The 25,031-nt window shown below is 39.8% G+C and overlaps 1 protein-coding gene across 1 annotated transcript in view; it reads left to right on the plus strand.

The window, feature by feature from the left end:
* PTTG1IP2 (PTTG1IP family member 2) overlaps positions 1-18,791 on the plus strand; it is a 33,405-nt gene extending 14,614 nt beyond the window's left edge. Inside the window, exons 5-7 of the mRNA XM_086614731.1 lie at positions 2,002-2,070; positions 11,472-11,518; positions 18,317-18,791. Of these exons, the coding sequence (XP_086470857.1) occupies positions 2,002-2,070; positions 11,472-11,518; positions 18,317-18,366 (166 nt within the window). The 3' untranslated portion in view covers positions 18,367-18,791. The remainder of the gene's footprint in view (positions 1-2,001; positions 2,071-11,471; positions 11,519-18,316) is intronic.
* The last annotated feature ends 6,240 nt before the right edge of the window (positions 18,792-25,031 follow it).

Genomic DNA, 25,031 nt, shown 5'->3' on the forward strand with positions numbered 1-25,031 from the left:
TCTCAGTCTAGGGACTCCTTTTCCACAAAAGAAACTTTTTTTTAATTAATTGGAAGAAGGAACATTTGTAGAAATGTAATATTAGATCTGTTTTACTGGCTTCTTAGAGGTATTGTCTCAGATCTCGAGTGTAACCTTGTTTTGAAGAAGCATCAGTATTCCTTCTGGGAATTTTTAAGCTGTGTGGTTTCATTGTTTAAGAAGCCAGCACTTACCTTTTCCTTGAACAAAGAGAATACTTAAGTGCATTAAACCCCTATCCGTGACGTAGCTGACCCGAGTCCATCCGTATGACAGGAATCTAAGGACTATTGGTGCATTTTTCAGTTCATTATTTTTATCCTGTGTTTAGACTTTGAGTCTGGTTATGTTTGCTTGAGATATAACTATTCATGAAACTATACTAAATAGACTCTCTTGAACTTCAGTTCAACAACCAATTTTTAATTTTTATAATTTCAGACAATTAAAAACTCAATTCCTTCAAAGTATCTAGAAATCAGAAGATATTTAATGCTGCTTTTAATTACAAGAATGCTTCTTTTAATTACAAGGAAGAAATATGCTTTCTGAATACTATACCAGCATTTTATTGATTTGGTGGATTTGCATTTTTGCAACACCGGAGTGAGTGAGACTATTGCACAGTTACAAGACACTGGGGTCTCTGATAAAGTAGTTTTACTGAAGGATGCCCAAGAATGGGAGCTTCTAGTCTTCCCAGGGAATTGATTAGTTTTACAAATGGGTCTAACTTACCTTTCTAATAAAGGTGACCTATTACATGTGTTTCCTGCTGCTGAACTCCCGCAAGATTTTTTTAACTCTTCATGTGGAAACAAAAAAGGAGGAACTAGAAAATTTGTATGTGAAACATTAAATGGATTCTGAATGACTGGGTTATATTTAAGTGACTAAGATGTTCAAAGACATGTGTAGACTGATTGAGCAGATGGAAAAATTGAGTTTAGATTTCCAGTTCTAATATCTGTGAATTTTGTGTCTGTTAAAACGTTTGACATGCTATAATTAACCACTGGATGTCACTCTTGCTTAACTTGTATGTTGGTTGCTGCAGGTATGTGGTACTGTAACCGTCCATTTCTCTATTAGCAGGTGTGTTAATGTTGAAAATATACGTATCAAACTTCTTCAGACAGTGCAGTCCGTTTTGAAAACTGATTAGCACCTGAAAAAGCATGGCAGGTGTCCATTCACTAATCCTGAAGAATTGTCATTAATTCTGTCAGAAAAAATAATGGACAAATAAATATTGTTTGGCATTTGCTTTAGAATTTTACAGTTATTATATGGTCTATCTAATGGTTTAGTGAAGCTGAGCTTTCTCTGAGGGAGGTCACGAAGCTTAGGGGCATGCATTCAGTATAGCATGTCTGCACACACACAGCTCAGATGTACTGTGTAGGCTCAGTGTTTCCCAGAATTACACAACTGATGCACTCAGGTAAATCCTTGCTCATTCCATAACGGGAAGGCAGCTGCCAAAGCAGTTCATGCGGACTGCTTTCCCGAGGGCAACTTGATATTGGATAGTGATGGCTGTTGGAAAGATAAATTGTTCTGACATCAAAGGCTTATGAACCATCAGTCTTCTTCCAAGAGGCAACAATGGATTTAACTGTGCATGTGCAGCACACTTACTCTAAAATGGAGTGTGACGTGGGGAAAATGGCAGGTAGGAGTCCTGCTTCTGGAACAGTCTCTAACCTGTTCTGAAGAGGCTTTGAATTGTCCTGTGGAGTCTGAAGAGCACATTGCTACAGTGGGTGAAGCATTTGGGTATTATAAAATGTGAAAGGGTAATTTTAGAAATTTGTCAATTATACTTACTCAGCAATTAAATTTTACGTGGCTGTGAAGTATCTCAGGTCAGACTATAAATTCTTTTGGAAAATAAGTCAAATGACTAAACAGTGGTTGCCTAGCACTGAAATTGCTTTTTCCTCCTCTTATGCTTTCCTTCTCTCCTAATTTTTCTAGTAGGCCAGATGAGGAAGAAGAACGGCTAGCTAGAAAGAGAGAGGAACGAAGACTAGAGTCTCTTCAGAGGTAAGTCTTGACAGCTTGATATATAGCTATACACTTCCTGGTGATATAGGAATATTCTACCCTCTTAAGAAACACACAGAGTACTAAACAAAGAGGCTTTATGGAGTTAGGCATGACAATGTCAGGTTTTTACAAAAATGGGCTTATTGTGAGATTTGCAAACCTGATTAGGAGCCTGTATTTCCGTAAGTGAGCAGGGAATTAATAGGTTGATGCTCACTGTGGCAGGGATAAGTGTGCTGTGCCAGCCAAGAGCAAGCAGGAGGGATGTGTCTGAAGTCTTGCTTAGTCTCTCCTGGACTTAATGCTTGTCTGTGGCATGAGTTAACGGCCTAAGTGAGACTGGGATTCAGAGGTGAAAACCACTTTTTGGATTCCTTTGGCAACTTTCTTTTTGTTTTAAAATCTGGCTGGGAAAGGTAGAGAAATTGATAGTGAGATACCTATTTGATATTTTGCTCAGGAAATGGAAAACTTTGGCTCAGATCTTACTTTAGACTTAACCTCACATTTACAGCACAATGTAAAAAGAAGTGCAAGAGTCCGCAGTGATACAATGCTTTTCAGTGAGAACAGCATTCCTTCAGATGTACGTTTTTGTATCTTAGTTCTCCAGTGACTCTTCATGGTTTTTACATTATTCTTTAAACACTTTTTGTAGGTAGGACTGTGATACCTAGTACAAGCCCAATGTACCTTTTGGATCGTGCTTCCTTTCGTGGTCTTTATTTTGGAGATTCACAGTGGATTAGTGTCAGCAAGACAAGAGGAGAGCCCTAACCAAACTAATGCTAGGCTTGGAGCTATCAGGTGTGGGCTGGCACCCCACAGATTGCCAAGGAAACTTATCCTAGGTTTGCCACTTACTGGTTATGTTCTGTAAATACTCAGCTGCTCAGTAACAGGTGGGCACCTTCACTGCCTTGCTGATGCCTGCTGTTTACTCCTGGTCTCAGATTCATTGTTAATATGAGCAGGGACCAGCTCTTCCAGATAAGACCCCTTATGGAGCTTTTGCATGAAGACATTAAGTTTCTCTATTACAAATGTGCGTGAGAAGACAAGGTAGATAGACAAACATGCTTGGTTTGCTCAAGCATACTATGTTTCTGACTGGGAACAAAAGTGGGAGCCAATAAGGTTCTCTTATAGATGCACCGACTGTTGCATGTGTCTCTGACTAGCAGGAGCTAGGAGAATCACTTGTTTTAACTCCATGGAAATCTGTTTTCTGGTTCTGAACTGCCAGGTTATACAAGCAAATACAGCGGCTGGTTGCCCTGAATCTGACAATGGTTATGGCTCTGAAGTAGACATTGTGATATTAGGAAGCAGAATAGATTCTGTTGTAATGGGTTACATTGATCCTGTAACCTTGTACAAAATTCCTGAACTTCTTTGCAACAGAAAGAATAGGATACAATGGGGATGTTTAACAATAAAAAATTTTTCAGAGCTTGACTTAGTGGAAAGCTTGAATGGTTAGTTTTGTTTCTGTGACTTTGATTTTTCTTTTTTTTTAGTGCTATTACGTACTGGCAGTTTAATATATCTTTTTCGATTTTCTACTAGCTTTGTGATACAGTTTAGTAGCTTTTAAACTTACCAAATTGTTATACACCAATTTTATTTTTAACAGTACAGGCTTACTGTTGCACTGTGTTCTGCATTTGTTCTTATTTAGGAAAGTATATCTTTAAAGTAACTTTCTGCAGAGGGAAGGTGGGTGTTTAGATGTCTCCTAGTGCAGTTGAGTTAGGCTTAATGTTTTGAAAAATGTATATTTTTAAGTGGATTCATACCACTAATTTAACCTGTTAGATTGTGTATAAAGGTATTCTATTTCTGATTGAACTGTGGGCTGCTGATGGAAAGAGCACTCTTACATTTCTTTCATGCCCAAGGCACAACATTCCTTAGCTCTATGCTGTGCCAAATTGGTTTTGCAGAAAGCTATTCACGTTTCTGTGGGGGGTTTGAGGGGTTTTATTCTGTTGGGTGAGTTCAGTGAGCAGTGTCAGCATGTATCCATAAGATTGTTGGGATCCACAGAGTGCAAGGACAGCATGAATCCAGGGATGGGAGAAAAGCAAAGAAAGTATTTATTTGGGGACAGAGTAGAAAGCAGTACTTCCCCTTTCACCGTTGCAAGGTAGTATTAAACTTTATCAAGAAGAGAATGGATGCAAATTAATTTTCATAAATACTTTAATTTGTGAGCTGAAAGTGTCATATCTGGATGTGCACAGAATGGTAAAAAATAGATGTCCAGTTTAGGAAGTATGCTCATGTGTAGTTGTACCACACAGTTTCTCAGATAGGTGATGTTGAAGACTTGCGATGGATCAGAGAAAAGGAATGTTTTCCACCTGTTAATCCACTTCCAACTAGTCATGGCATGGTAGGCAGAGTGCTAGTGTAAAGGTGATGTTTCTTCTGTAATGCTTTTGTTCCCTTTTAGAGAGAAGGAATCTCATGTGGGATATCAACATTTTGCGAGAGGTAGTAGAAACGTTAAGGAGCATCAGGGAGTCTAAGAGAGAGATAGATTGGTGGTGTTGTGCTCTGCCCAACTTGAGATAAAACAGGAAGAGCCACAAAAAAAAACAAGATGAAGGGGATTCTGTGTCCTTCCCCCACCAGGCTGAAGGCAGTAGCTTAAAGTAAAAGAGTGAACGGAGGCAAGTCCGTGCTTGGGACTGCAGGCGAATCCCTTCCTTGCCCACCTTGTCTTCCCAGGTGCCTCTGTACAACAGGTATGAGGCTATGGAGGTGGAAGACCTGTCGATGAATGATGTGGTTGACAGTCCATCTAGAACAGATGTGTTGCCGGAGTCAGAAAGGCCTAACCCCTGTATCATGACCACCTCCACGAGGAAGAGAAGACTGGTTATAGTTGTAGATGACTCCCTTTTGAGGGGAACAGAGGGTTCAATATGCCGGGCAGACTCTCCTCTTAGGGAAGTCTGCTGCCTCCCTGGTGCCCGGGTTGAGGACATCGCTAGGAAATTTCTTAGCCTGGTATGGCCCTGAGACTATTACCCATTACTGCTCTTCCATGTGAGTGGTGATGAAGTGACAACACGAAGTCCAAGGTTGATCAAGAGAGACTTCAGGGCCTTGAGATGGTTGGTAAGGGAACCTGGGGCACAGATTATCTTTTCTTCTCTCTTTCCAGTTGCAAGCAGTGACACTGTAAGAAACAAATGTGTCCAGTCTTTTAATATGTGGCTCTGTGGCTGGTGTTATCACCACAATTTTGAGTTTTTCGATAATAGGCTGACCTACATGGCACCAGGCTTCCTGGCACCAGATTGGAATCCACCTTTCTCAGAAGGGAATGGGGGTCTTTGCACATCAGCTAGTGGGGCTTGTTGACAGGGATTTAAACTAGATTTGAAGGGGGGGAGGGATAACATCAAGCTTGATCAAGACAAGCTGAGAGCACCTGAAGAGTGGTGGGAAGGAATTCCAGACACTTCAGCCAGTAGGTCAGAGTCATTGGGGCCCCAAATTAAATGGCTCTATGCAAACGCGTGTAGCATGGGGAATAAACAAAAGGAGTTAGAGGTGTGTGTGTGCCTGCAGAGTTATGATCTTATTGGTGTCACGGAGACGTGGTGAGATGAATCCTATGACTGGAGTGTTGGAATGGAAGGATACAGACTCTTTAGAAAGGATAGGCAGGGGAGACGAGGAGGAGGTATCACTCTCTGTGTCAACGACCAGCTGGAGTGTATGGAGCTCCATGTGGGGATGGATGAGGAGCTGACCCAGAGCTTATGGGTCAGCGTTAAAGGGAGAGCAGGGACAGGTGACATTGTAGTGGGGGTCTGCTACAGGCCACCTGACCAGGAAGACTATGTGGATGAGGCCCTCTATAGACAGACAGGAGCAGCCTCACTTTCATGAGCCCTGGTCCTCCTGGGGGACGTGCAGCAGGGTAGAAGCAATCCAGGAGGTTCCTGGAATGGATTAAAGATAACTTCCTTTTCCAAGTGATAGAGTGACCAACGAAGAGAGGTGCTTTGCTGGACCTTGTTCTCACCAACAAGGAGGGGCTGGTAGGGAATGTGAAGCTCAAGGGCAGCCTTGGCTGTAGTGACCATGAAATGGTGAAGTTCAAGATCCTTAGAGCAGCGAGGAGGGAGCAGAGCAAGTTCACTAACCTGGACTTTAGGAGAGGCAGACTTTGGCCTCTTCAGGGGTCTGATTGGTAGAGTACGATGGGATGAAGCCCTGGAGGGAAGAGGGGCCCAGGAAAGCTCATTAATATTGAAGGATCACCTCCTCCAAGCTCAGGAGTGGTGCATCCCAACAAAGAGGAAGTCAGGCAAAAAAGTCATGAGACTTGCATGGATGAACAAGTAGCTCCTGGACTAACTCAAACACAAAAAGGAAGCCTACAGAGGGTGGGAGCAAGGACAGGTTGCCTGGGAGGAATACAGAGAAATTGTCCGAGCAACTAGGGATCAGGTTAGGAAAGCTAAAGCCCTGATAGAGTTAAATCTGGCCAGGGACATCAAGGGCAACAAGAAAAGCTTCTATAGGTATGTCAGTGATAAAAGGAGGCCTAGGGAAAATGTGGGCCCTCTCCAGAAGGAAATGGGAGACCCGATTACCCAGGATATGGAGAAGGCTGAGGTACTCAAGGACTTTTTTGCCTCAGTCTTCACTGGCAAGTGCTCTAGTCACACTGCTCAAGTCACAGAAGGCAAAGGCAGGGACTGGGAGAAGAAGAACCACCCACTGTAGGAAAAGATCAGGTTCAAGACCATCTAAAGAACCTGAAGATGGACAAGTCCATTGCACCTGACGAAGTGCATCCACAAGTCCTGAGACAACTGGCAGATGCCAGCCATATCCTGGGCTGCATCAAAAGAAGTGTGGCTAGCAGGTCGAAGGAGGTGATTGTGCCCCTCTACTCTGCTCTCATGAGGTGATGATCCGAGGGCTGGAGCACCTTTCTTATGAAGACAGGCTGAGAGGCTTGGAGTGGTTCAGCCTAGAGAAGAGAAGGCTCTGGAGAGATCTCATAGCAGTCTTCCAGTACTTAAAGGGAGCCTACAAGAAAGGTGGAGAGGGACTTTTTACAAGGGCATGTAGTGATAGGACGAGGGAAAATGGCTTTAAACTGAAAGAGAGTAGGTTTAGATTAGATATAAGGAAGAAATTCTTCACTGTTAGGGTGTTGAGGCACTGGAACAGGTTGCCCAGAGAAGCTGTGGATGCCCCATCCTGGAAAGTGTTCAAGGCCTGGCTGGATGAGACTTTGAGCAACCTGGTGTAGTGGAGGGTGTCCCTGCCCATGGCAAGGGTGCTGGTCTTTAAGGCCGCTTTCAACCTAAACCATTCTATGATTTTGTTGTATGTCAAAACCATGTGCTTTGTGTTGAAATGTGCATCCTTAATGTTATGTTACCTTGTTCATTTAAATCAACACTTACCTATGTTTATTATAAAGCAAAGGCTCATGACCAGGGCTAAGGGATGATTGTGTGTCATAATCTTTCCCATCATGCATGTATCAACTTCGCTTTTTTGGTACAGTTAATCTGTAGGAAGTCTGATACTTCTGGAGTGTTGTGTTTGCTGTGCACACACCGAGGAAGCAGTGTTGCACCAGGTAGTTAGCAACAGAGAGCTAAGAGCATCTCCATTCTTGAATGATGCCTGGGAACAAGGATTGCTGGGAGCAGAGTGCTCTGCCAGAACGGTTGTTGCAGCCTTAGAGCAGCAGCCTTTCCTAGCTCGTCTCAGGAGTGTGTCCGTGAAACAGAAACTGTTCTAATTGCAAGAGAGTTTAGCAGCAGCCCTGGAGTATTTCCTGTGTTCTGAACATGGGTACCTGTTGCGTGTGTGGCTGGGGGGGGATTGATAGGGTCACAGGAAAATGTGAGGAGTGAGCCCTTTCCTGCGACCAGAACAGCTCACCCTACGCACTGCTTACTCTCTGTAAGTCCTTAAGGGGATGAATTGCTAGGAGTAGGCTGTAGGACAGATTAATAGTCTCAACAAGCCGATTTTGACCAGCAAACTGCAGGGGAAAACTATGTTGTACTGTGTGGTCTTTCCTTTCTACAACCTATGAAGTTTTTGCGTAGTTTCTGACAATAGCTGGATAGATATTCAAGGCCAGGTTGGATGAGGCTTTGGGCAACCTGGTGTAGTGGAGGATTTCTCTGCCCATGGCAGGGGGGTTGGAACTAGATGATCTTTAAGGTTCCTTCCAACCCTAACCATTCTATGATTCTATGATATTCAAATAAACAGTGAGGGAGGAAAATAGGCACAACATTGACCTTGTGTCTATCCGGTTTCTTGGTGTTTTTTTTTTCCTTCTGTGGGATACAGCTACTTCATGTACAGCTGTTCAGATCCGTCGGTAATGGAAGGAGAACAGGAATAGCCTGAGCTTCATTTCATGGTTCCGTTAGTGAGTGGTAAAAACAAAGTAAGGAAACCCAAGTTGCATGGTGTGTGATTAACGCAAGCTTCAAGATAATTGCAGCACCTAGCATTTTTTAGCTTTTCAGACACACAGTAAATGTCTGCTTTGTAAGTTTAAAATTTGTTTGTGTTAAAATTTAGTTTATTACAAATACTTAGGAAGTGTCTTTTTGGAATACCTAAATGGCTGTTAGAAGAGTAAGGGTAATGACATTGGCCCTCCATTTGTATTCAAAAGAAAGAAACTATTTGTCACTTTGCTGAGAAGGTTGAAGATCACTGGCGAAATGTAGTTTCCACTTTTAGTGAGGGGCAAGAGGGGAAGGAAACATGGAGTTCAGATTTTGACTAAAAATACTGAAACAAAACAGGTATCTTACTGCATAGCTTTAGTCATTTATTTGCCTTCATGTCATCTCTAACGTGAAAAATAATTTTAAAATATAGCATCAAGTAGTGAGTCCTTTTCAGTTGACTCGTTTAATTATTTACAACTGCCAGTACATAGTACATGTATATGTTAGATTTATGTAATTTATAAACCATGATATATATGTTAGAAGCTGATAAACCAATGAAAAGCAGTGAGATCTTGAATGAGAAATTGCCAAGTATGATTTGATAGTGTAATCGTAAGGGAGAACAAGGCAGGGGGCAGGGAAAGAAAGGATTGCAGTTCCTTTGTGAAGGACCAAGTATGGAAAATTATGATGTGAATTGTTAGTATTAGGAAAAATACTTTCTCAGCTTACAGCAGTAGGGACAATTTGCATGAAGAGCCAAGCATTTAGCACACAAAAGATGGAGTAATAGCAGTATTATTAAGAAACAGAACCAACTCAGAGTGCGAAGTGACTTCAGTTGATCATAATGTAAGATGTGCAGAGGGTGCAGAAAGCCACCTCTGGGTGGTTGATTCAGTGACTGCCTGTTCAGAGTTGCGTCTGATTCTTCTCAGTTGATGTATACCTAAGCCTTATTTACTGTACAAGGATTTAGTCATGGGTGATATGGTATAGTTGTGGCTGCCTGTCAGAGTTTGAATGTTTCACAAATATTAATTATTTTACCCTTGAAAATATGTAAGAATTTTAGATGTTTGGTGTTTTTTTTTTTTAATAGCCTAGGAAGTATCATAAAGTGTTTCTGAGGTTGAAAACCTTCACAGCCTGTTTTTCCACACCCCTTACCCTTCTTACAGAGATACTTAGTGCTTTCTGTGTTCAGGGCAGGTTCAGACTGGCTGCTGAAGTACTGAGGTTTCAGTTGACATGGCAGCAGTGAGTCTCCATTATTTCAGACAGGGTATGCAAAACAGTGAAGAACATGCCATTTAGTACTACCAGTGAAAAACCTGGTTTGAAGTCACATAATATCACATGGCAACTGTACAGAAATAAGGACTGGCTTTATACAAGAGAAGATGGCATGAAGTAGAGTCTCTCTAATCCCTTCCTGAGATCCCTTGCTTCATACAGTGTCTTCCTCTTATGGGACACAAAAAGCAGGAATCCTGTGGTCGAGTTACCCTCAGTAGGTAAACTTGACTCCTCTTCTTCCTGCTCTCTTCGACCTCTCAGTCCTGACTTTCCTCCTTTACATGAGTTTCATTTCATCACCTTGATTTCCCCAGTTCTGCCTCCTCCAGTTTGGCCAGGTTGCTTTGTTCACTATTCACCCAGGCAGCATAGGAGGAAGGGATATAAAGCAGATACGTATCTCAGGGAAATAGCATTGGAAGGTGTTGAGTCAGTCTTTCTTGTTTGGTGTTTCCATCATGCTTTATCTGTGTGGCTTCCAGAAGTGCAGTTGCAGGGAAGGGCCAGTTCAGCCCTTCAGCTCTGTAGGAAGCAGAATAATTGCTTCTGAGGACACACAGGATCTGATTAGTGGTAGGAATTGTTTGGAGGTGGAGTATGCATAGGGCAGATGGAATCTTCGGTGAATTAAGCTGTCAGTGCTTAACAGCTTTCTGCTGAATATGTGCAAATTGGAATTGGGCAAAAGTCACAACTTGTCTAGCTTGGTTGAATTTTGATAGGAGCAATAAACAGTGTATTTATTTTCTGGTAGTGGAATATTGTTTTGCCAAATCAGAGGTCCTTTCCTCAAAACATATAAATCCTGGATCATCCTAGTGAAATAGCTGTGTAGGAGCTTTTTTGTTTGTTTTTAAACTAATCCAAATAGATGTTTCCTTTGAAATATAGGAAAATTATCTGAGGGATGATGGAACAATTTCCATTTAAACTTCATTTTTCCCCCTTCACCTTTGCAGAGCAGAGAAAGGGGAAGAAGAAATTGATTCATCAGACACTTGGTTTATGTGAATAATTAAAGTTAGGCAATATTAGATACAGTTTTGAAAACTGTCTTATGATTAGACAACTACATCGGATTTTTATATAGCACAATATTTTCATTTATTCTCTGCATGGATGCCATACTGGATTTTAGAAACTAGTACTTTTCACTTATACTTGTTGTACTGTTTAAACAAAAGAGTAATACACCTTTTCTCTTTTTAGAACTTACATTGAATTAGGATTCTGAAGCACACTGTATTCACAGCTAAATTTTACAATTATGCTCCCTGCTGGAAAGCATTAGGGAATGTTCCAGTATTGTGCCTTGCTTATGTATAGACGACTACCTCAGTGTGTGTATATGTACATATATGTGGACACGTTACTCTATATAGAACAAACTGTTTTTCTTTATGCTTGCAAATATATATTATTTTGACATTGATTAGTGAGAATTTATGAGGAATCTTATAGATACATAATGTGTATATAGAAAGGTAAAATATATAACTGATTAATGTGATTTTTGGAAATTTGTAATTGCATACTAATTTAAAAAATGCTGTTGTCTCAGATGTAATGATCATATTTTGCTTATAGCTCAACACAGTCTGAATGTTCTTCTGATGCCTTTATTTGTTGCAGGAAACACGAAAGAAAACTGAAGCATGATGAAATACGTAAGAAGTATGGTATGTGGCAGTGTTCTTTGATACTCAGTATATAAACAGATTCCTTTTTCCTAGTTGTTATTAAAATTCACAGCAGAAACAAGCTGCTTTATGACCAGCAGAAGTAATCAAGCCTAGTTTCCTTCTGATGCATGTCTTCTGTCACCTGAGCACCTGATGTCATCACTATTGTGCTCCTGTTCTCTTCCTGCACTGACTCTCCCACTGGGCAGGAGACGATGTGCTGGATGGGGTGTTTGCTTGGGGTGGGCATTTACATATATTGATTAAAAGAAGTAGTTATTTCTGTCTCTTCCTAAGTAAGCGTACTGATTTGGGGGAGGGGGCAGTGTTTGTTCTTGAACTTGATAAACCGATCTAGTTGAAATTGGCTAGTAGATTCATGGTTCTTGAAGGAGGATAGACTGACTAGCAGATAGCAAGCTTTTTAAATTAAGTGTAAAAAAGGATGCAGGATGCGGCCTAAAATAGGGGTTAAAATTGTTGGTTTTAAGTGGAGCTGTGGTCCAGTAGGAGAAGCATATTGCAAGACTGTAGGACCTGCTGTGTGGTATAGGAGGCTCTTTCTATCTAGGCTTGTCAGTGCTTGCACTTTTCATTTGATTTGTTCATAGGGTTAATGGTACTGTGTATTCAGAGGCAGATATGCTAAAACTATGCTGCACTCTTTTTTTTTTTTATGCAAATTGCACTAGTGTCAGAGAAGGTGATTCTAGGGGTCTGAACAGTCACTCAAAACTGTTAATTTTCATCCTCTTGTTAAACTGATTGGCAGAGTCTGGGAAAGCCTTCCTGAATCTGCAGTCTGCCCTTTGGCTGATACAGAATTGATACAGACAATCTCTATAGGGAATTCTCTGCCTGGGGAAAGCTTGCAAAAATGTGCATCTTTGCTGGAGTGGAGGAAGAATCCACTGTGAAGCTTGAGCTGCAGGAAGAAGAATGTTGTAGAAACTAGCAGTAATTTTTGTTAAATGTTAGTCATGAACTTCAGTCCTGTGGTATTTTATAGGATAATTGACCCTGGATCCCAGCCACAATTCGGTTTTAAGAGATTTGAGTGGTTGACAACAACAGTCCAGGTTTTAAAACAAAAAACTCCAAACAAACAAACAAAACCACAAAAAAAAACCCAACAGAAAATCCAAACAACAATATGAAACAAGATAAATTTTTTGTTTGTTTCTCCTTAGAAGAGACCTTAGGGTCCATCTCAGCAAGTTTGAATCATTGGGATAGATCTGGTGAAGAACTTCAGACAATGGCTATGTCTCCAGAATAACATGCAGTACTCTGTACAGATACGAATAGAGCTTTGCATCTCCTTGAGGCCGTGCAGCGAAGAGAAGTGGACGAGGTCCCGGGTTGAGTGTAGCAGTTAGTGTGTCCAAGTGCTGCATGGGGTCAAGTGATGTTTCAAACGGCCACGTTCAGCTGCGTTTGGCTTGTGAAACTAGTTCAGTCGGCTCTGGATGGTCCTCTGTTTCAGTGAAGACAATTCTCTCTTCAGTGCTTAACCTTCAGACCTCTGTAGAATGCTTTGTTGGATCTTGTTGGAGTACCTGAATTTCCTGAGGAATATAACCGTATAATTCTGTGCCTCTGGAATACCTGCACCAAATTAAGAAGTCTTGCTTGTAGCTATGCTGTGCACCCAGTTGTATGAGAGCTAGTGTCATTTTGCCTCCTTGAAGCATCATAGTCTATCAATGACTTAATTAGAAACAAGTCCATACATTCATTGTGTTACTGGAAGGCATACCTTCTTGTAAGGAGTCAGGCATATTCATTTCTTCACGTGGTTATGTTCTACAATGCAGTTTACCTGCAAAAGATCACAGTTCAACTATAAAACTTAAATTTCAATAGCAAACTTCTATATAAAGTTTATTTATTGACAAATTTGCTTTATTGCATATTCAAAGATTAATTTATATTATCAGATATATCAATTTGAGGCCTGGATTCTCATAATTCATTTTTGACCTAAAGAAAAACTTAACTTACATGAATAGTTGACACATACTGAAAGGATGTATGTAACTGAGGAAAAATTGAAGACAAAAATATGTGTAAATTCCGAAATCTCTAAATGTTATTGTTGATGTATATAGTTTATAATACAGACAAATTATTGTCAAAATAATGCAGTGAGACTTAATAGAGTAAGTCTCGCTATAGCCTTGGATCCTCTGTCTTCATTTTTCTCTGTCTAGTAAATACATATGTTAGCATATTAAACATAATCTCATAAAAATTGCTGCAAATAATTATGGAGACACGAGATTATTTTACGCACTGCAGAGATGATTCTCAGTTAAGTAGGCATGGATGAGTGGCAGAATGACAATGACTTTGTTAACCTGACTCTGTAGATTAAGATGATCATGCCTGAAATTTCAGTATTTGGTTGGCTTTAAGGGAATGCCTTTTCCCATTTCATCCACCAGCTTTCCTTACCCCATTTAAATGGTAATTACACATTTATAATGCATTGCAGGTGTCATTCTAGCCACAGTCCTTTGGGAGCATTGGAAGCAATAGAGAGCTTTAGCAACCAGGAATACAGACTTTGAATTGTTTCTTTGTCGCACAATATGATAGTATTTTTCATTTGCTCACATACATGAATGCAATATGATTACACAAATTATATGTTGACTGTTACAAAATTTTAAAGTAGAATTCAGAGTACTCTGCAGCTTGTGTACTATACAAAGGAACTACAGTCTAATTGCTGCTGCATTTGCTGCTATTGTATGTTCAGTGTAGCATTAGTGAGAAGCTGCTTTATTATTTATTTATTTCAGGGTTTTGCCTGGTATTCGTGGAAGGAGTCTGTCTCTTCATTTTTACAAAATTACTGCCTTTCATGATTTTGGGCTTCCACACCACTTGCTTCAGTTCTGCAAAGGTTTTGATCAGCTAATTTCATGACATGTAATCCCATCTCCGTTATTTTATGTGAGATGTTGATTTTCATGTGCAGTAGTTTGTCACTGTAAATGTTCCTTCTGTTCAAGATAGATGCTTTATCTTGACCTTCTTTAGTGTTCTGAGTGCAAAGCAGGGAAACCTTGCATACTGGAAGGTATTTTTCTATATATATATACACACACATATGTTTGTATGTTAAGAATAGAGTTGTTAATTTGGGGGTTTGAAATAAAGAGGAAAAGGGTAGTAAGGGGTGAAGATGTGCAGCATATCACAAACTAGTTCTTTTTTGCAGCATATGTAGTCTCTTAGGTATTTCACTCGTTAATTCTGGGTTTTGGTAGTGCTGATATGACTGAGATCTCAAGAACCGAGAAGCTGCATAGTTAGCATAGTGTATAATACAAATGAATATGCTGGAAAGAGGTACTAATTGCTCAATTGCTTTGTCATTTCGTACATATTGGGAGGCCTCATTACTTCGTACAAGCTAATGAAAGCTACTTGACTACCTTTCAAATTTTGGAGTATTTCTTAAATACTGCTAAGTAGGTCAAATATTAACCTCAAAATAAAGGTAAATAGAAGTAAGATGTTAGAAGTTCTTGTAAGTGTCCTGTGTGTCAATATTCAAATTCAGAAGTAACATATAATGGACTTTATTGCAAACAAGACTTCTGAACCTACAGACATCTAGCTCCTCTGGATCTGTAACTGTAAATTACAAGTTTGGTAGTTGCTCTCATATCAAATAGGAAACAGTTGAGAGAGACAACTCGTGTCTGGTTCAAGGCAGCACATGAGCTTTAGCTGAACCAGACATGCTATCTTATTAGCATAGGCTGCAGCTCCTCTTTGATTGTCGTGGCTAAGAACAGCTGTGGCAGCTGACAGGAGCTTTTTGTCATGCTCCTTTTTCTTCTATGTCTCTCTAGATTGCTTTTGTCCACTTATTGGGGCCTGATACAACTTCTTAAGAATTGGTGCAAGTGAAGACCTGCTGTCTCCCTCCTCTCACTTAATGTAATCTTATGATGTACTTAGAATGCTGAGGATAAAAGAAATTTAAACAATGGATGAAGATTTGAGAGCAAGACTGAGAGCAAGGTCTGTCAGATGTTGTAACCTCTCTGGTTATCCTCATTTGGAAGAAGGGCTTGCCATTTCTCTTGGAGTACCTTCTTTCTGGGAGATGAATTTCTGAAGTCATGACCAATAATAATCACGCTGGATTGATCCATAGTTCTTAAGGGCTGTTTAGTTCCAGTATTGTACAATAAAACAGATCAGAGAACTTTAGGTTAAACATACTAAGGGCTGATTGGTGGAGATTATATCTGTTCATTCCTAAACATAATTCAGTAAAATTAAAGCAAGTACTACTGGGAATGACATTTGCAATAATGAGTAAAAATGACACATTTGCTTGAAATACGAGGACTAGTTATCTGAAATGGCTTTTGGCTGAGTGTTTTGAGGCAGAGGCAAATAAGTATATTTGTTCCTGAGAATGGTATAGGAAAAGCTTATCAGGAGTCTTACGCTGTCCTCCGATGAATTTGAAATTGGCACTACTGGATGTAAAACATGGTTTCCATTGGGTTTTGGCTGTTTAGGCTGTAAAAGAACAGTGTCTGGTGTTTTACTGTGCTACTTTCAGACCTATGAAGTATCAAGTATGTATCTTGAATGAAATATAAGAAGGACATAAGCACTTGCCAGACTACATAGAGAGCCGTATGCAACCTAAGTTAATTTTATCAGGGAATCTGGTACCACCTCTTGCCACTTTTTGGCAAATTTTTTGAAGCAGGGAGTTTATGTGATGCCAATTGTGATAAAAATCTGTAAATTTCTAGTACTGTTGCTAATTTTCTATAAATCCTGTGTAGATGTGTTTTGTGTTTGGAAGGGGTGAGGTACAGAAGTACCACAAAACTTTTGGAAATTTGGACTACTTGGTTGTCTTTTGGGTGACTAAATACATTAGGATACCTGAATCCTAGCTGCTGAAATATTAACATGTCCAGAGGAAGGAGGGGGGCTGGAAATAAAATGTTTCTTCTCTGTGTTTGGATTGGGGTCATGTTAATGCGGGAATGTTACCTGAAAGCGCTAAAGGTTGAATGGTAGGCCAAGAATAAGAATTTTTTGTATTGTGTGTTAGTTTACGTGCCAGCCAGAGTAGACTTAACAGACATTTCAGCTGTTTATTTAAATTCATGAAAGGTAAGATTAAAATTTGAGAAATAACTGCTTTCTAAAATTTTAAAAATATAAAAATTTCAAGAGCTCAAAATACTGTAGACAATTCTTGATACTGCTGTCATCTAGCCATATTGTTACTACACAAATGTGTAAAAGATTTTTTTTCTTTTAAAAGCAATTACAGGAAGAGGTAGTACCTTTGATGCAAGGTATTATACCAGGTAAATAGACTTTGATGTTACCTGGCTGAAGCTTTATGAATGGGGCTGGCTTCCCCCTCTTAAACAACTAAGGTCCATTATGTATGAAGGCTGGGTTTGATTTTATCTTTTTACAAATTGATTGCTTGTAGTCTTGTCAACTTGAGTAATTATAGGATTTTTCATACTTACTCCTCAATGTTTGCTGTTCCCTATCAGATAGCTAGTTGCAGTTACAGATACAATAATGAGCACTAAGCAGTTGTTCTTCTTGATTGACATCTTAAAATAACCTGGCAGTTCAGAAGAAGTTCAACAACTGCAACAAGGTAGACAAAACTCTAGTGTGCCTTTATGCCATTAGCTTTTGACTTTCATATAGAACAGTGAATATTCAGTATTTATGTGCTGCTGCATGTGTAAAAAGGTATGGTATGAAAAGGTCCAAGGGGAGGTCTTCCAAGATTTGGCAGTGACTAGTGTAATTTTTCTCTTCTGCTCTTGTGAATCTGAACATTTGTGAATTGGGGTTGTTCGGCTTAGCTGTCTTGTCTCTGAGCCCTAAACAAATGAGCTAGAGAAGAGTCCAGATGTGCCAGATGTAAGTATAAAAACCTTAGTAGAAAAGACAGCGGTAGTGTTCCTGTTTTTTCACAACAAAAGGTCAGCCTCTGTACTCTTTTGGGACTCTTGTATTTTCAGTAGGCACTTCTGCCTAGCCCCAATCTGGTGTGTGGTTTAAAGTCTCTTGGAAATAATTACTGTATGGAACAGCGATTGCTCAGCCAGCCCTTACAGAAGATGGTATATGCATATCCAGACACTCAGCATAATTGGATGGCTTTGCAGTGCTTTCTGTGACAGTATTCTGGTAAAGTCATTGAGAATCTTTGTGATGGAAACATACTGCAACCTGGATTAAGTGATGCTCTTGTTCTGATTCCCAGAGGTTTTACTGCATGTGTCTTCATTTGTTCTTAGAGATTCTTGTCCTATTGCAGAAATGCTCTAAGTGGCCGAACGTGACCGATGGTTGTGTATAATCAAAGCAGGACTAAGTCAAAGTAGTAGCATCTTACTATAACTTGAATTTATGAACTCGCGAGTCTGAATCTATCCTTCCTGAGCCATCTATGTGCTTAGATTTTTGTAGACTTGATTGTCTCACAAATGATTTTTTTTTTCTGTAAGGATTTTTCATAGAGAAAAGTTATCTCTCTGCTAAATCATGAAATACCCAAATGCTCAAGTGTAATAATAAATTGAACGCGTTCTTAAGCATTCTTATTTCTCAGACTATAATTATGAATAGGCAATAGAGCAATTGTTACAAGACAAGAATTGCCTTTTTGTTTTGTTATGTGGAGTACCTATTACAGTGAGGTCAGTAACTGAAGGGTTTTATGTAATACTAGTAAGAAAATGATAAATGCAATCCTGTTTTGTTTTACAGGTCTTCTCCAGGATTCTGATAATCCATACAGCAGATTTGAGAATGAATAAAGCTGAGCACCTTCCACTAGAGCTGTAACTCCAGAATAAAAGATGATAGTTTGTTTTTTGTTTTCATTTGCCTTTTGGGCTCTTTTTTTTTTTTTTCCCCCGGTTATAAACCTAGGAGTGGATAAGACTTCATGAAATATGTTTCTAACTTCTACTATCTATATAGAACTAATTTTTTTGTAAATGTTTTTGATTGTTGAAATGTTTTCTGATTTGATTTTTTTTATAGTGACATTCAAGTGTGAACTACTATTTTTTTCCTTTTCTTGAAACTGTATTTTATTACTTGATGTAGATGGTTAATAGTCACAATCATATGTTTGAATTCAGTCTTAACTGCCACTTAAACAGTTGTTTCCATGTTCATAAAGAAAGACTTTTCCCTACTATATTTGTTTTTAATAAAAATTAAAGGCAACATGGAAGCACAGCTTCACACAGCAGAAATAGCTGATGTTGGTATTGATGAGAAAATACACCAGGCACATTCTTACATACAGTACATAACATAACATAATGCGATAATTGAGTGGAGTTCTTTTTTCCTCTGGAAAAAGATCTTCCACAGTATAGTGTCTAAGGGTTGAGAGAGGGGAGCATATTTGTCTTTGAATAATTCAACTCCATTATGGAAATGTTAATATGTACTTTGGGTATATTACTGATGTGAAAAAATCAGCAAAATTGGAAGAAGGTCGTTCCTGAAATAAACATAGTTATGTATGCCTAAATTTAAGAAGAAACACCAGCCTTTATGAACACTTTCTTCTTTAAGCTTGATGTGTAAATAACAAAAAAAAGTTGCCAAGATTCTGCAGTTCAGCTGGGTTGACCCTGGTCAGCAGGGGTACCACCCAACTGCTCTCTCCTTCCCTCCCTACAGTGGGATGCGGGAGAGAATGGGAACAACAAAAGTGATAAAACTCTTCAGTTGAGTTGAAACAGTTTAGTAAGTGAGGAAGAGGAGGGTGGGGGGAACAAGTCATGAAAAGGCACTTAGCAGCTCCCAGAAACAGACCTCTGCCTGCCCTCCCCTTGATTTTTGTTGCTGAGCATGATCATGTATGGTCTGGAATATCCCTTTGGCCAATTCCAGCCAGCTGACCCAACTGTGTCACCACTCAGCCTCTTGTCCACTGCCAGCCTGCTTGCTGGAGCGGGTGGAGTGGGGAAAAATTAAACCTGGATGCTGTGCCAGGAATGCTCAGCAAAAGCCAAAGCACTGGTGTGTTACCAGCACTGTTCTAGCCACAGATCCAAAGCAAAGCAACATAATGAGCTGCTATGAAGAAAGTTACCTCTGTCCTAGCCAGACACATTACACTAAGAATGTAGTCCTTTTTTTTAACCTTTTATTGTTCTTTTGATATTTCCATAATGGGATTTATTTCTTCTGTCTGTCTTTTCATAGGGGTGTTTCATTGAGCATTTTTACTAGCTTACCACTATGATGCAAGAAGCAAAGAGCTCTTCTGCCCCCCAGCCTAATGCAAGTTCCCATTTATTCTGTAGACTTTAAATAACCTCCCTTGCTGTATACTATCTATTAAACAAATGTATAGTATTGAAGATGTTCATGTTATTTTTATCAGCTTTCCTAAAATAAACACTTTAACACCTTTAGTTTGGTTCTGGTTAGTTCTGTTGTTCCATGCGATTTTAAGTTAATTTGGTTTAAAGGAAGTGATCAAGTATGAGTTTGGGAGAAGGGAAAGGATGCATTTTTGCTTTTGCTGTTTTTCTGACAGAAGAATAAAATCTTAACGGTGCGTAGGTGTGGTGGGAATTAAATCTTGCCTGAGAGTGATGAGGTGAATTGCCATTTGTTCCAGTGCCAAAGAACCTGCCTCTACTTCGGCTTTAGTAACTATCACTTATCACTGATTTTCATACAGTGTTCCCTTCCATTCTTTCACTGGTTTTACCTTTGTAAACAGTTTCTCCGTATACTGTTTCTCAGGAATTTATATAAAAATGTTTACCAGTTCCTGAATCTGTATTGTAATTAGTGTTACAGGAATAATGGTCCGGTTTTCCTTTTTTTTTTTTTTTAACTCGTATTAGCACTGTATTAGTAGGCACTGTGCTTAATTTCATGTTTCTTCATCTGTCAGCTGTTGTCAAGTCTGAAGTATTATGCAGATGGGTGTCTTTGAAGAATGATGGTCTGTGATAAGAGTGAGTTGATAGTGTGGAAATAAAACATGCTGATAGCTTTGCCTGGAGATAACTTTTGCAAATATGATGAAGGTCTGCCTGCTGTCTCACGACCCAAGTAGTGACATTCCTGACTTAATAGAAAAGCATTTTTCTTCGATACCCGCTATGGTATACAAAGGGCTGTCACGTCTACCCCTAGGCAGAAGAGGAACAACCTTCCTTTGATAAAGTACTTGGAGAACCAAAATATTTTGGGGATATGGAATGGGTACTGCATTGCTGGAGAACAGTTTTGTTACATTTAAAGAGAAAGTTGAGTGAAATCAGTGCAATCTTACGCACCATGGTAACTTGTTCCTCAGCATGGTTGGGGCATCAAAAGGTAACAACTGGTCAAATTTATCTTAACCAGACTTAACCATATACTAAGCCTTAACTTTATAGTGTAAGCTATAATTTATACAAAATGTCAAGCTGGACATCTAATACTGTATAATTTCACTTGCACAGTTAAAGACAAGACTATTAATTTGGTGAGAGAGACTATTGTGGACAGCAGCTGTAAAGCTTAATAGAAAATGCGAAAATCCCCAAATAATCACCAGACTTTTCAGATTATTTAACCTTTTTTTGCTGTGTTCATTGGAGCAATTAATTGGATGGAAAACATTCTTATTTCAGTATATTAATTGCAACCTTCTCTGCTTTCCTGTATGTCAGTATTTCTTACTTTCACAGAAATACTGTGTTTGGCTTATCAACAGAAAGGTTGCTACTCTTTGTATGTCAGTGTAGCCACAAGTAATTGGGAAGCAGCTTTGGAAAGAGGTGACATTGTATCTTTGGTTCTCAGGTGTGTGAGCGGAGGCATTTACTTTCAGTACGAGCTTCCCCTCCTACAGGCTTGTTTCAACAAAAGAGATAAAAGGGATGCAGCATATAAACAAAATGAAGGTAGGGAAACAGCAAAACCTAAGCCTGAGCGCCATAATACCTCTGCTAATCACCTGTTTTCCTCAGACTTCCCTTGCATTCATGTTCTGTTCTCTATTTCCTCTGTCTTTACACTTTTTATTTTAGTGGGCTTTCCTTGTTAATTTTAGTAGTGAAGGTATTACTATGTGAAAAGAGCAGCAATCCTGGAAATGAAAAAGTTTCTGCAGGACGGAACTTCCAGTATTGGAAACTCAAGTGGGCCAGCTTTAAGAGTTATGTCGCTGAGTGTAATTTACTTATGTAAAGATAATTTAATAGATTGAAGCATGCTGTTTTAAGTTATCTTAATGCAGGAACATCTTTTTTGCCATTTCCGAAATCTTAACATTTGATGTGATGAGTCCATTAAGTTGTCTGCACCATGTCCTACTTAATTGTTATTTCATTATCAAGTAGGTATATGGAAATAATTTTGAAAAACAGTCAATTCTCTGGTTTGTTGTTTTTTTTTTTTCTTACAGTATCTTTGTTTCAGACTCATAGTTTTCATCATTTGTCCTTTCAAAAAATCAATGTGCCAAACTGCAGTTTCTTATTACACCATGTACGTGTTTGAGGAGCGGCTCCAACCTGCGTGCCAGTGCCCCCTGTGCGCTGCTGAACCTGCAGTTCTCTAGACTTTTAGTTGGTCCAGAAAGAAGTGGGAAAGAATCAGCTAGCACGCTCTTCTCCCCCTCCTTCAGATTGTCGGGGGCCAAACAGGAACAGAGTGAAGAGGAAAAAAAAAATCACTTCGAGAGGAAACGATGGGGAGATGATCAGAGTGGGAGAGGGGAAGTCAGCAGTCTGGGGAGATGGTGGAGTTGGCAGCAATTGCAGATGGCTGTGCCCTCAATTCCTGCCTGTCTCTGGGCTTGATCACCTTTGGTTTTGGGGCTCTCATCATCAAGCTTCTCTGACTGCCCTGTGCTGTGCTTCAAAGTGTGAGTCAGGGAGGTTATGTGGGTGGAGGCTTTTCAAGGCTCCATGTGCTCTTGTCTTCCCTAAGACAGCAGGGCCAGGCTTGCTGTCGATCGATTTATCCATTCTGTTGGCCTGTTCCTAGAACAGCTACTTGGAGGACAGAGAGGAGGGAACACTTGTCAAAGTAGGTAGAGAGTGGCATTTGGTGATTGAAGTATCGTTAACTCCAAAATATTCCTAAAGCCAGGTTTCTGCCTGGTGACACTTGACAGAATCCTCTGAGACCAGTCCCTACATGGTGCCTCACCCGAAACTTAGAGTCATGATTCTGATACCTTCAAACAAAATCCAAAATGTATAGATCCTTCATTTATTTTAATGGCTTCACATGGTTTGTACTCAATCTCTGGCTGAGAAAATACATTTAGTTTTTGTCGTGGCATTGTTAAGGCTTTGGACTTGGCATGAGAGGATCAAACGTTTAAACATTTAGAAGCATGTGTTGGCTCTCAAGCCGAGAGCTATATTTTGTCAACTCTATGTAGTCTTCATGTCTAGGTGGTCTTATCGTGTATCTCTGGTGACGTGTGAGTTCAAGTGCATTTGTCCCAGCATATGTTAGTTATCAAAAAAACAGTCTCTGCTTTGTTTTCTGATGCTGAGTTCCTACAACAGAAATTAAACATCAGAGATGAGAACAAAATTCTTTGTTCCGCTCTGACTCTTCGTTGCTGCTTTAAGCCACAGTGAAGTGGTGAATGCCGGGCAATGTGTCAGCAGGGAATGAACCAAACCATCCATGAACGGGAAAAGTGAAGGGAGGCAAAAGGGAATAGATAGTGGGGAAACAATAGAGCAGTGGTCAAAAAAAGATGTTTTCTTTTACACATCTTTGATGAGATTTACTTTTGTATATTCTTTTGTCCTGTCATCTTAAATAGAAATCGAAATACACAGCTACATTATATTGCCATATCAAGCATTCCCAGGTTGATTGATTTGCTGTGTCAATAACCAGCCTTACTGTTTATAGGAAGACTGGCTAAAAATCATTAGCTTTCCTGACTTACCTTACACAGTTTACAAAGAAACTTTTTAGTGGTGTCTTAAGTGAGCTTCCACAAAGCAGGAAGGACAGAAGGTAAGTCTAGACCTAGCGAAAAGTGCCAGTGGATATCAGCAGCTTAACAAGTTTATCAGTCTTCTGACTGAATGTCTTGACTATCAGCATGTATTATTAATCAAATGGAGTGACTTTTCTCTTGCTGATATAGCAATTGCTTCTAAACAAGAAAAAGTAATAGAGGGCAGAGTTTTTGAGCTGTCACTTTGAGTCAAGTGCTTGCGTGGCAGATAAATGGGTAATAGAGTAAGCAAAGTCACTTTGAGAACCATGTAAGCTTGAATCTGTTTGTGTATTAACATGATGAAGAAAGATGCAGGATGAAGATAAGGTTATTTGCAGTCAGTCCAGAGACATGGTTTTTTGTTGGTTTGGGGTTTTTTTTTAACTTTGACCTTCAGCCCAATCTGTGCAAGGAGCTGTCAAGTGGCAGCACAGCAAAAAGGATTAGGAAATGTTTAATTACCCCAAGTTGAGGTGGATTTTCATAGCACTGTTTCTGTCACAGTTCCTGAGCTCACGGTATCTCTGACCTGCATCTCAAGGGCGACCTTTCTTATACCCCTACTTTTCACCTGGTTTGAAATAGAGTCAGGCACTTGGTGTTCTCAGACCAGCCCTAGTTACTTATTTTCCATGCATCAATTCAGGAATCACCCCCCACACACACTCTTGCCCTCAAGGAGAATGTCCTTGAAGCTCCCATTATGTCTTTTGCCTTTGTATGAACTTGGCACTTGTAACCAGATGACCTCTTAAGCCCTCAGCCATTTTTGCCTATTGTATTGCAGAAGTACCAACGTTTTTTTCAATGCTGCAGTCTTCTTCCTGTATGTTCCTGAAGTTCCACTGATCCAGATCACTACAGAGTGAATTCAGATAATTTCAGCACTGGACAAATGGGATCTGTATGGAAAAGAAGAACCAAATTTGTGTGAAAGCCTGTTAAAGGATAGAGAGCAAATCATTTTTCAGAATGGAACAGATGAGCCATAGGGTGTCCCAGGGATACGTGCTAGGAAAGACTCATCCTAATCAGCGTGGTGGTGACCTAGAGAAGGGTGTGTGCAGTGAGACCTCCAAGTCTGCTGATGATAATGCAGGACCAGTTGTGACAAAGTCTGTGGCAAGACCTCACAAAACAGAGTAGGTGGGCAGATGAACCTCAGTGCAGTGAGTACATGAAGTAACGCAGCTAAGGTAAAATACCATGCCTATGCGATGCTGAACTTGGAACTGGCACCTGCAGCTCAGGAGAAAGATTTGAGAGTCACTGCTGAGAATTCTCTGAAATCGTGGTGGCTTAGAAAACCCTAACAGAACACAGATAAAGTCCTGGAGTTACGTGCTGCAGGGCTATGGAGACAGGCAGTATCAGAAGGTTCAAAAATGAAATAGACGAACTCCTGGACAGCTCGTCATCTTTAGGGAATGAGCAGGACTTTGCAGATTCTATGATAATCATTAATAAAATTACGGCTGA

The sequence above is a fragment of the Tauraco erythrolophus genome, chromosome 7 (assembly GCF_009769465.1).
Source record: "Tauraco erythrolophus isolate bTauEry1 chromosome 7, bTauEry1.pri, whole genome shotgun sequence".
Taxonomy (NCBI): domain Eukaryota; kingdom Metazoa; phylum Chordata; class Aves; order Musophagiformes; family Musophagidae; genus Tauraco; species Tauraco erythrolophus.